We start from the raw sequence: 13,090 nt of genomic DNA on the forward strand, positions 1-13,090 counted from the left end.
CTAATGTCTATTTTGCCCGTTTTATTTTGGTTTCAGCACTGTCAGTGGAACTTAAGACAAATTTTAGTAAAAACATTGTAATTGGCACGATTACTTTATTTCTTGCTTTGGTTTTTGTTTTCAAAGCACATTTTTTAGGAAAAGCCAATAAGAAAAGGGCACTGAGACTCACAAAGATGATTTATTTAGAACAAATATGAAATTCAGACTTTTTCATCACTACAACGCAAAACTCTGAATAAATAAACTATCAAATCCTTTACTCCCCATGAAGAAATATCATGTTTATATTGACACTAGTTAAAATATCTATTAGGATTTCTATAGCTACAACTATAACATCCCAGTTGTTGCACTCATATTTACTGTCGATTTAAGTACCTGACTGCAGCTTAGAGACTCATGTAGAACTGAGACCACCGAGCTGTGTGTGTTGTGCACTTAAATAAATAAGCTGATCTGCAGGGAATTTAAACACATCATGGTCACATTTTGAATCTAACCGGATAAGAATTTATTGCTTAACAGATTAACGTGCAGGTCGCCTGAAGACTGTCCACGACCTGTTTAGACCTGGTAGGATTAGGGCCACATCTACTGCTGTTTGGCAAACCCAAATGGAAATATTATAACAGAAGAACTTTGAGGAGACGCGATCTGAAAGGTACCATCATAATTGGTTGTGTGATGGATGTTTAGAGGTTAAGAATCTGTATTGAACTTGACAAATCATAGTTTTAAGCGAATCAGCTCATTTTGAGGCTTTTCAATGGGAACATCAGCAGAAAGTCTTGAGGTTTATTGACAGAGACAGAATACAGACAGAACAGGTCTGTTTGGTAAATGAAAGCAGTGTTTATCTTTGGAGCAGCTGCCTGGTTTATATGACATACCTCTGTGGCTTTTACAGGTAGGATTAAATCAGTGCTCATTGCTAAATGCTGTGTTTACAAGTTGAGGTATTAAATAGAATACTAGGTAACATAGGTTATTCGATATTATTATTATTATTATTGGCATCTGAAATTGAAAATCTTATGTGAGTTTGCTTGTGGATAAAATCGTCTGTCTATTAGTTAGGAAACTATGTACAGTGAGTCCTTGCTCTATAAGAATGTTTCTGGCAACAATCTAAGTGGAATTTTAAGAATTTCAAGCCCCCAAAAAACAAACCCATGACCACTGCCAGCTGCCAACCATCTGCCAGTGTTTTTCATTTGCCAGAGAGTTCTGTCAAGCATTGATTTTTATTGTTTTCTGATAATCTACGAATATGTTTTTCTATCCATCTGTCTAACTCCAGCTAAAATGAAATGTGCTAATTAATACCCAATCATTTAGGGTTTTGGTCATTGTTCTATCTTTAGGATTACAGGTCATGTCTGTCAAGCAAGAGGGATATTAAATCCCTACACTTTTATATTGAGATCCAAAGCCTTTAGCATCAGGCTGCAACTCTGATATTCCCTCATGTGTTGAACATCACGCATCTGGTGCTCCAAGCAAAAATTTGATAGGCAAGTGAAATCATAGCCAAGAGTGTGCTCCAAGCAGCAAAGCTACAGTCGGAGTCTCTTCGACCTGTAGCCTAAAGGGAACCAGAGCTGTTTCTGAATCCATGTGTTTTCAGTCAATTTACAGTATTCTGTACATAAATATATATCGACCCAGCTCTCTCACAACGCGGCAACTACCGTATGCATATGGCAAAAATAAAGTTTGGAAAGCAGTAAGATGATCAGTTTATCTGGTATTTATGGCCGGGGACAATAATGCTGTTTACGTGGAGCTCGACGGGCTGTTAGCTGGAATAACAAGTCACACTTTGGAGTCGCAGGTTAGTACAGATAGTTAAAGTATGTTTTATGTGAGTCATTATTTTGTTTATTATTATTATTATTATTATTATTATTATTATTATTATTATTATTATTATTATTATTATTATTATTATTTATTTTTTTAATAGTATTGTACAAGAGTCCTATTGCCTTTTATGCCTTTTTGCAACTGTTACAGTATGAAGAATAACATTTTAGATTATTTTCCATCTAAGATGTGAAATTCAAAGTAAAGACATCGACAGAAAGTGTGGTTCAATTATGTAAGGTCTCTTTTACATAGACTGTCTAATGATTATGCATGTAGAACTTCACATTATCTAAAGAGCACCACTGCACTATCATCACTAGTCATCTGAAGGTACTTTATATTATAAGGTAAATATTATAAGTCAGCTGTTTGCTGGTGGGCTCCCTCCTGCAGCTGAGAACATTGTTAAGAAGGTTAAACCTAAGCAGGAAGGGTTTGGCCTTAATAACAGTCATAATAATACTGACTTTAGAATTCAAAGGTTGCACGTCGAGTTGAGAACTCTCTGTAGGTTTCACACTGTCACAGTGTTTATATGTTAAATCAGTTGTCGCTATAAAATATTCACAAAGGCTTCTTTAAATTCCACCCAGGACCGCCGAGACCGTAGAACTGAAAATTGTTTTCTTTAAAACATTTAAACAGTCAATTCAAAGTAAGTTTAGTCAGAACTGAGATTTTCCCAACAATATGATTACGTATCCTTGGAAACAATCCTTTTGTCTACATTGGCCTACTTGGTTAGACTCATGTGCGGCACAAACCAAAGCGTGACGACAGGCCGTGTGGAGAACGTGCTCGTTGTTGTGGAGGTGCTCGGGCTCATCAGCCTCACTATGCCAGGGCCGAGCCAAGGTACTGACCCTGAATACGTTTGCGTGCCATGGGAGTTAATAGGATCTCCAAGAGTGTTGAGCTAAACCACGTGAAGGTGAGGAACAGATCATAGCCGATGCTGATTGCTCCTCATGACTCACTCCTCCTCTCTGTTTATGTGGAGAAAATTTAATTCCACATCAAGGGCATAGCAGAAACGTAGTCCCTCAGGTTCTCTCTCTCTCAGGTTGCTGATGTGACACACTTTGTGTTATTCGGCTTACGCGAGAAAAAGAAAAAATAACACGTGTACTCATGTAAACAACTGATATTAGTCCTTGTTTTTTTAATGCAGGTTTGTAACGGCGTACGTTGGAAAAAATCTAGCAATAATCCAAATGTTTTCCCAGTTTCATTCTGCCTGTGGGCTGATTGCCTCTTCGACCTCATCTATGGCCTAATTATTTTGGTTTACCGTCGTGCATGTATGAAAGTTTGCCTGAACACTTGCTTTATTTATCTTTTGCCTCTTGCATCCGAGTCGTCGTGTTTAATGTCTGCCCGTGTTCTATAAAAAAGCCGTCTGGGTGCCCAATCAGTCACTGTGAGATACAATCGTCTGCTGCCCTCTGAGATATTCCTTCAACCACAATAAAGGCGCCATTATATGTTAACTGCTTTTGTTTTTTCTTTTGTGCTTACATTGTTTTAGAAATAAGGTGAAGCTGTGACCTTTTACAAAGTCACATTATAGATTTGAATGATGGTAATGACATTTAGTGCAGATCGCTGAAATTGACAGCTGCCATGAATCTTCTTGGCTGTATTCTGATGCTCACCATGTGCTAAATCCTTGATCGAACAGCTCATGGATTACGTTAAATTAAAAATAAGGACGTGCACTGTTAAAATGCCATTGAGGAAGCGAGACAGTGAAAACATGATAGCTAAATGTTGGCGATTAAGTCCTGATCCATGCTTAATGAGCATAGTGCTGCGACAACTGTGTTAAACCCTCCCGTCAAACAAAGACTAAGCTCAATTGATCTGGCGTGATGCGATTCATTTGCTGCAGAGAGTCTCTTTTCCTCCCTCTCTGATCCATACCTCCACATCTCATCATCCGACAGCTGCTGGCTTCCGTCTTGGTGCCATAGCCCATGCACAACTCAACGGCAGGCTGATAAAACACAAAGGTTATCCCTCCGACCTTTATCGATTTCGTTTTGTTACTCTCCTCACTCGCCCACTTCCTCACCGAGGCCGAGTGGATGCTGTGAGGGAAATCTTAATCACCTCTCGCTAATGCTATCGGTCACTGGGATTTTGGAAGTGAATAATTATTGTTTGAGGCTGATTGTTTTAGTAGGCAGGAGAGAAATTGGCTGCTTTTCCATTTCCCGCCTTTGTATTGGCGTTGAATTGGTTCTGGGTTCTTTCTAATTGCAGAGGTGACAGACAGAAAGGGCTTGTTACGATAATGTCTGAGGTTGGGAAGTAATGTGGTTGTTTTTGCACGTACAAGGTGGTAAGTGAGTAATAGAAATGTGAAAATGCTTTCTGCGACTGGCTCCCGATAAAATGAGAGGCCCGTCGTGAGCCTCTCTGAATCAAGGCTACAGGAGAGATGACCTAAAATGCTGCAATTGAAAGCTATAGTTGTACCAAGAATACGTGACGCTCGTCGCTCAGCTCAAAGCTCGAGCTAAAGACGAGGGTAGATTTTTGTATGAGACATACAATGTGTTCAGACAGGCTTTTCTTTCCTTTAACTGAAAGTCCTGACAGGTGACTGAAAATGTAAAACAGACTCTGCTGCTCACAGCAACATGATGAAATATGATTACTGCTTAAAAACTGTAAATTACATCCGACAAGCCCCAAAGACTGTTGCAGATATCAGGAGGCCTTGGCATTAGACAGTGACAGGTAATGAATGGCAAGATTGGCGAGCCCGGGCCAATGAGAAACCCAGATTGAGAAAGTGCTGCCTGTTTATTGGTGCTTAATGAAAAACAATTTATCTAAATCACCACCGGGGAGGGTTCCCGGTTAAAGCTCTGGAAAGAAGTCTAGCTTTTCTGTCAGTGACAAATGTGCTGTTGTTTTTCCAATTCAAATGGAATTGACGAGAGAAAACAGCCGTTTGGGCTGTGAGCGCCATCGCTACCCACCGTTCCACCACACAATTATAGTGGAGGTGTGGGCATTGTAGTGTAAGCCAGATAACAGACTAAACACTGCGAGAGAAACATTCAGAGCTGCACTACCTCATGTTTTAATTTTAACGAGAAACACGGTAGATTGGTTTGTACTCGGCTCTCTGAGAACGTTGGAGTCAAGCTAATTTTTCCTTTTTATTTTTTACTTTTGTGGAGCACAGATTAGCCTATTAACCCCGTTTCCAGCTGCAACACGGGGCGGCTTTCAGAACCAGGTGACCAACAGGACCAATAAGCAGTTAGCTGAGAGGCTATGTAAGCAGAAGCACTAGCAGTCAGGCAAACAGTGTTTTCATCAGGATTTGGTAAGAAAAATTAAATAGGTTTTTGGACTTACCAGTTCAATTTTACTGTGTGTGTGTGTGTGTGTGTGTTAACAAATTAGCAGCCGTTTCTTAAAGGTGAGCTATAAAACATTTACTGCAAACTGTTCGGCCGAGAAATAATAAATATTACAAAGACTTGCATGTTGCTTTACATATTAGCAGCATGCAAGTCTTCGCAGCCAAGCAAACAGTATTAATAAAGACATTAAAGATCAGATGCACAATATTTTCTTCATCTTCATTGTACTGTTGAAACACCCCCGATACCTGTGATGCCGTTGTGAATGCTTTCAGTGGGTCCTGTGGGTTACACAATGATGCCTCAGACCCCACAGGCTCTTTGTTTTCATGGGAGCACTGCATCAGCGCAGAAATGTTGAGGTGGGCTGTACGTATCAAATGAGCAATCCACACCAATGCAAAACCCAGATTTCCCAGCATAACTCTGCATGGTGTTAATGTTATGGCTGATTAGAGCATCCACACCTATCCTGTGATGAAGTGTGTATTGATCAAGATTAGTTACCCTAAAAGTGAAGCATACAACAAAACACCTTTATTTATTTATTTGTGTGGAATCATTCAAATCCCTGTTTATATAAAAGTAAACCAAACTGATGATGGATTCATTTCAGATTCTATGAGTCAAAATAGTACCATCCCTTTTAAATGCTACATCTATGCTAACACCTTCTTTTTATTCAAGGAGGAATTCCTGTGAACATTTTATCTGCTCCCACAAAGACTCCAAATGTCATTAGCTGAAAGAAATATGCATTGTGGAATCCCTGTTCTTAGTGAATACTGTAATAACTGTGATAGCTCTGGTAGAAATATTCCAAGCATGAAATTAGGGCTTCTACTACTGTGGAGCTGTTAAATTTGAAATTAGAGTTTTATTGGAAGGAAAAAATGACATGCTAAAGCACCGACTGATAAGCAAAATAACACACTGTATGTGCAGATTCATGCATGGCTGCTCAATCACTTGTTTCTACGGCACTTAATTGCAGCTAGACCACAAGTGGCGTCACTTTACTGTAAACTATTTGGACAAGTCGTTCCAATGATCAATTTTTCTGATGCCACCTACGTGCTCGAATGTGGTTGTGTTTTGGTTTAGATGCCACTTCCCTCTTTGCTGCGAGCAACCTTCTATTTTGGAACGAGACGATGAAAATGCCGAAGCGCCGCCTCAGAAAAGCTGCAGAACTATGGCAACGCAAGTGCAACAGTCACAGTCAAGAAATGAAGCTGGAAATATTCCAGAGCTGTTTGCCAAGCATAAGCCCGACGTGTGCCAAAATGCCGAGCCTATTCTGCTGACACTAACGTCTCTCTTCCACCTCTTCTCATCTCCCCATCTTTCCACCTCTTTGCACAAAATTTGCCCTTTAAATCCTTTCTTCTCCCATCTTCAAAAACGCACACCTTTATCCTTCACGTGTGTGCACGCCCTCCTCCTCATCCTTTTCCTTTTCTTCCCCTCCCCACTCTCAGATTATGGTGTTGACAGATCCGGAGTTTGAGAGCAGCGTACTCATCAGCACTGATGAGGGAGCCAGTTACCAGAAGTACCGCCTCAATTTCTACCTCCTGAGCCTTTTATTCCACCCCACTGAAGAGGACTGGGCCTTAGCTTACAGTCACGACCAGAAGGTGAGATCATTGTCATCTTTTTTCTGTCCTCACCTGTAATTAGCTCTTTGCTCCTTACTTGCAACCTTTTGTGCTGCTCACATACCATACTGTAGGTTTTTCAATTTAGCTAATTACCTGATGGCTTTTACTCACCCGATGAATGTAATTTAAAATTATTTAGCTAGAATTAAGTGTGAGGCCTTTCTTTGAGACACACTATTATTACAAACCCTCTATTTCTATATCCATCCTTTAATATTGTCACAATCCCCTTGGTTAAATTGTAAGTTAAACATATTGATTGTTTTGCATGAAAGCTCTTCAGTGGTAGCAATAACGGTGCTAAAAAAATCTCCACTCTCAACTTTTGTTGAACTGAATTGTTAAATTCTCCCCATTACTAACTAACCCTTCATGTAACATGCGCCACAATCAATACAAGCACAGACATCCTTTGTCATCTGTTTTACACTACCCCCCAAATCACTGTAAAGGCTCGGGTTGTGAAGTGTGTGTGACAGCAAATTCATATTTGCTGAAAGCGCTTGTAAGAAAACTAACAAACAAGTAATTTTTAATTATGATAATAAAAATGTTCTATCTTTACGGAGCCCCGCAGGGGACATGGGAGAAAAAAAAAATGAAGACTGACTTTTGCGAAATCTTGCAAAGCAAACTCGGGATCTCGCAAAACTTTTGCGAGATATCGCAAAACTTTTAGCCGCATTCTTTGGACACCGGCTCGAAGCCGACCGGGAGGTCGAGGCACGATGTGCCGGGAAAGCAGTGTTCCTCCCGGCTGTAGTAGGTCTTCTTCGGCCTTTGGCCTTCGACCTCCCGTTAGCTTCAAGCTAACAGGAGGTCGAAGGCCAAAGAATGCGGCTAAAACTTTTGCGAGATCTCGCAAAAGTCAGTCTTAATTTTTTTTTTTCTCATGTCCCCTGCGGGGGCTCCGTATATCTTTATTTTCTTTATGAAAATAATCAATCCAATTCTATAACGAGCAGCAGAGCGACGCCACCTGTTGGTTAGAGTCCCACATCAAGTGTTTTTGCCTCAGTGTCTCTCATTCAGCATCAGCATCTGTTTCCAAGACAACATAACTACCATATGAACTAATCAAATAGTCGGGTGAAGTCTGGGATCTACATCTGCAAAGTTGGTCATTTACCATTTAAAAATGTGTATTTATGATGCTAAAGTATATTGTGTTTCTCACACTTTTCATGTATCTTGAGTAGCTAGCTAGATCGCAGTCATGAAAAACAAAAAGTGTGCCTATCATTGTACAAGCAAACCATATGAAACAGGTATATGAAAACTGTCTTCCATTAGCCACAGCCACATGGTGAACGTGGCCATACTGTTTTGAATATAAGGAATTTATATCATGAAACGGTAAATTCATTATGGAGGTTTTTAGAGAACAAGAAAAACTATTTTGGTCGTATTTTGGGCTGAACCTCAATCAGGAAACAGCCCCAGTAGGAGAGCTGGCTGTGCCTAAAAATGAGTCTCAGCCTGTAATGATTCTCATTTCCCACTCGAGTCTTCATCATGGTGTCACCTTCACTGAGCTTTGTCACACAGTATGTAGCTCAGCACAGCTTCTTCACGCAGAGCTCCAAGATTGTGCACAGGAAACAGCTGCCATTAAGGTCAGTGACGCTGACCTGAGAGCCAAAACGATCGTCCTGTAGGACGGGACTTGGTGCAGGAAGGTGGTGGCTGCACCAGGCCGCTCAACAACTAATCTTTCTAAAGCACGCTGCGGGACTCAATGTCAAGCTGAAGTAGAACTAACAAAAAAGTAAAAATAAAAAAAGGTGATTAAATGAAATGGTTGAATAACTTCAAACTAACCAGCCAAGCTGACTTTAGCCTTGGATGATTTTGAATTAGGTGGAAATTTAATTACCAAATCTGTCCTTTTATATCTTTAATATAAAACATCTGTTATATGTATGAGTGTCACGATCGCTGGCTTGGGCCTTTTCTAGGACCAATGAGATAATCTGCATCCATCTGTCCCTCCACAGTCCACGAGAATCACTGCTCCTTCTAGAGTTGTAGTTAGATTGTAGTGAAACTTACACTCAACTAACAGGTCTCCACCCAGATTGTGACAATCTAAAGTAAATTTTACATCCGCTTTAATTTTAGGCACTCTCTGTTTGGTGTCTTTATGGTTTCTTTGTATTTAGTTAAGTTGTTGTTAGACTTTGGTTTTCACATGTTTCTTAGTTCTTGTTAAATTTTGCTTTGCATTTCCTCCTGTGATTCCTCTGTTTGCTATTCATTTCCCGTTTTGTTTTGGTAGTTCATCGTTTCCTGTGTCCTGTGCACTTTGATTACTCTCACATGTGTCTTCTGTCCCTCCTGCTTCTGCTTCCCTGATTACCTCATGTGTGAATAAATAGTCCAGCCCTTCCTCCGAGTCTCCGTCTTTGTGTTGGTATCATCTTCTTGGAGTTTTGGCTTTCATTTCCTTTCTGTTGTGGACCTTTTGTACTTTGGATTTCATCAACTCAAATGAGAGGTTTGTTCTCAGTTTCTTAAGCCTGTATTTAGTTTACACTCCAATACATGACAGTAACATAAAGAGAAAGTGAACAAATACTCCCCCAGCTGATTACATAATAATCCAAAACCTCAACATTTTAATTTCAAGTATAGTATAGTATGGTCTTTGTTTGTTTTGCCCCCAAGTGTGATGCTGTTTGTTTCTAAAATTAGAGTTACTGTCCCATAGCTTATTAAAGGAGATGTGGAAACTGATCTACCAATAAAGTGAAATGAGATTTTTTGATTGAATACATATTCTCTAAGTGTGTTAGAACCACGCTTGAACCTCCAGCTAAGCAGAGTTTGCTCATCAGGAGCAGCAGGTTTATTATTTGTTTAAGATAAATCAATATTTATCAAAATAAAGGCTAATAACTAGATGTCATGAACCAGAGGTTCACCCAAAGAAAGGACCCAAATGCAGACACCAAACACACGCAAAGTAACTATTGACAAGGATATTTGTATACGAAGCGGACAAAGTCTTAAGTAAATAATAGCCACGGAGGATCGGTGACTGGGACTGAGAGGGATGGTCCTAGCAAGTCAGGTTGCAGGAGAGGTAAGAGGTCAGAGGGGTTTTTACACGTCCAAGTAAGGGGAAACACATACAAAAGTAACACACAAACAATAACTATAATACAGAAAAGGGCCATTAGATTAATAAATAATGTAGGGTACAGGGACCATACAAATGCACTCTTTGTCAAAATGCAAGCTATTAAATTCCAAGACTTGGTGAAGCTTAAAACAGCGCAAATAATGTATAAAGTAAGAAATAAATTGCTTCCCAAAGAAATCTGTAAATTGTTCATAGAAAGAGAAGGTGGGTATAACTTAAGAGGGAAATGGAATTTAAAAATACAAAGTGCTAGAACAACTTTAAGAACTATGTCAATCTCAATTGCAGGAGTTAAATTATGGAACAGTCTAACAGAAGAAATAAAAGACAGTCAAAACATAAAACAGTTTAAAGTAAAATATAAAAACCTAATTTTAAATAAGTATAAGAATGAAGAAAACGGGGTTAACCCAGGACGGTAATGTAGCTGGTAATGGTGTTGCGGTTCTTTTTTGGTTGTTTTTTTTGTTTTTTTGTTTTGTTTTGGTTTGTTGTTTTTCCATAACTTGTGTATCTGCAAATATACACATTCTGTATTTTTCATATGAAAGAAACTATACTGTGGTGGGGCTTGCTAATTTCTTGTTTTTGATTTATGTATGTTATGTTTTGTTTTACTTCATATGTTTATATGTTTCATATGTTGTTTGTTTAATTTAAGACAAAAAAAATTAAATGAATGAGAGGTAAAACTTGAGGGGGTAGGGACAAATAAGTAAATACTTCAGCCTACTCCTTTTCAAACAAATAATGGAATGATATTTTGTAATGATTGTGAAGGCACATGTTTGAAATGTTTGAAATAAAAATGAACTGAACTGAACTGAAGTTAGTAAGCACTGAGGAGGGGAGGTCCGTGGACGCTTCCTCAGGAGCCCTGAGGTGTAATGAGAAGGTCAGAGGGCAGGCAGGAAGGGAGAGAGGGAGACGGAGAATATCCCGGTGACATTGAACCAGGGAATGCAACAGCTCGCCATTGAGAGAGTAACAAACTGGCGAGGAAAAACAGGTTGCACAGGATTAAGTAGCTCTCGTGCTGATTGCTTGCAGATGGAATAGAGGTGAGGCGCTGGAGGTCCCACCCAAAAGGGAAGGACCCAGGGCCACAGATGGAAAACCTCCAGACACTCCCACGGATCATGACACTAAATAATTTATCAACTAATTGCAAAAGGCTCGGGATCCTCCTGGGCGAACATGGATGGACGGAAGGATAAACAGACAGTTTTACTTTTCTGTCATATGTTTGTTTTGAGCTGTTCTTCAGTGGAGCAAAAATGCGTCTTCTAATTAATTTTTCCCCTTTTTAATCAGAGACATGGGGAATGCATTTGATTTACTGTATGTGATTTTTGCAGTTTGTTTGGAACACGTCATGTTGGAACATTCCTCTAAAACCAGCTTTTTGAGCTAAGTGTCATCTCTTTACATGACCATCCATCCAGAGCAAACTTCACTCTCAAATGTCTTTTTGTTTCACCTGATCAAAGAGTGTAGTGTCAGCATCCTTCAGGCTTCTCTTCGTGCTTTGACCAAGTTTTGTTAGCCATGTTTTTCTTCTATAGTTGGCGACTTCACGTTATGTCCTTCACACTGTCAGAGAATCAGTGGAATATCATAAGTCAGCAGCTTTAATCTCTTTTACAGTAAAAAGATCAGCTAATAGATTCTGCTGTTGTTGTTGCTGTGTTTCTGCATATGTTCAATAGAGTCCTTTGACGCCGCTGAACTCTCACCAATCTTTATAACGTCTCACTACTTGGTTTCTCTTATTCAAATTTTCTGTTACAACTGAAGCCAATGCTGAGAAAGCGCTGCTCAGTCACAGTTCCTTATATCATAGATCATGCACTTAAGTTTAATTTGAAGTTGCAGGGTTTCCTCAGAGACGGGTCAGTAAAATCTGATTTTGCAGTTCATGGATTTCTCAGAATAACGAGCAAGCCGGCACATGTGTGTTTCTGTTCAAATAAAGTCACTTTAGTAAATTTGTACTTCACTGGAAATGGTGTAAAATGCATCAAAAATGGAACCATAAAATTAAGTATATTCCCCACAATCTCTGTGCAGCGTATTCTTTGCTGATCGTTCTTGGTTAAATAGTTCTTTGATTTTTCAAAGTTCAAAATACGTTTGTTACACCAGACTTGATTGTTTGCTCATAACGTTATTGCTTTGTGTTCATAAATGAAGGCAAACAAACAAGATGCACAACATTTGTATAATTGTTATCTACACTGAACGGTTTTTTACTATAGCTTAGTCAACTCTGCTGACATACGGGGAATAGAAACGCTGAGTATAATGCCACTTAGGGATGGGTATTGATAAGATTTTCACAATTCCGATTCCATTTTCGATTCTGTTTAACGATTCGATTCTCTTATCGATTCTTTTTAAAAAAGGAGAACACTAAGGTCGATTAGCTTAGAACTTTGTTTTATATCTTCTCTTTGAACAAGAGACAAATTTAGGAGTAACATGGCCTTACAAACCCAACAGTGAGATCTTAAGAGATCCAGCCTACGGCTCTTCAATGGGGCGTCACAGGGTCCCCAGGAAAAACATTGTAAATGTAAAATAATAAAATAAATATTCTTCTGTAGCAATAACAAAGTATAACATAAATTATTCTGTAGCAATTACACAAGAATATCCAGTAATGTCCCTGCCTACAATTAAACACATTCACTTACTGAAAATCATCTGCTGTGGCAAATGGGTGCAAGCCTTTGACCACAAACTCAGTCACTGCTCGGTGACGTTCGTCTATCCTGGCCTGAAAGGAGACGCTACGGTAGACTGCAGTGAGAACTGCCAGCATCTGAGCCAGACTCTGTCTCTCTCATCATGGTTATCTAAATGCACAGTAATGGCAGGTCTGTAATGAGGCAGATCACGCTAACATAATATGCACTGTTAGTTGATTATTTACCTGCCGCATTAACGGACGAGGACGTGCAAACGTTACCGCTGCTGCTGGGTTGAGATTCACGAGTCGAGCGGAATTAAAAACACGACATTCA

At 39.5% G+C, this 13,090-nt stretch overlaps 1 protein-coding gene across 8 annotated transcripts in view; it reads left to right on the forward strand.

The window, feature by feature from the left end:
* LOC113023564 (VPS10 domain-containing receptor SorCS3-like) overlaps window positions 1-13,090 on the forward strand; it is a 247,646-nt gene that overhangs the window by 134,738 nt on the left and 99,818 nt on the right. For all 8 annotated transcript variants that reach the window (XM_026169671.1, XM_026169675.1, XM_026169674.1 and 5 more), the window contains one exon: window positions 6,737-6,895. In XM_026169671.1, the coding sequence (XP_026025456.1) occupies window positions 6,737-6,895 (159 nt within the window). The remainder of the gene's footprint in view (window positions 1-6,736; window positions 6,896-13,090) is intronic.

The sequence above is a fragment of the Astatotilapia calliptera genome, chromosome 6 (assembly GCF_900246225.1).
Source record: "Astatotilapia calliptera chromosome 6, fAstCal1.2, whole genome shotgun sequence".
NCBI lineage: Eukaryota > Metazoa > Chordata > Actinopteri > Cichliformes > Cichlidae > Astatotilapia > Astatotilapia calliptera.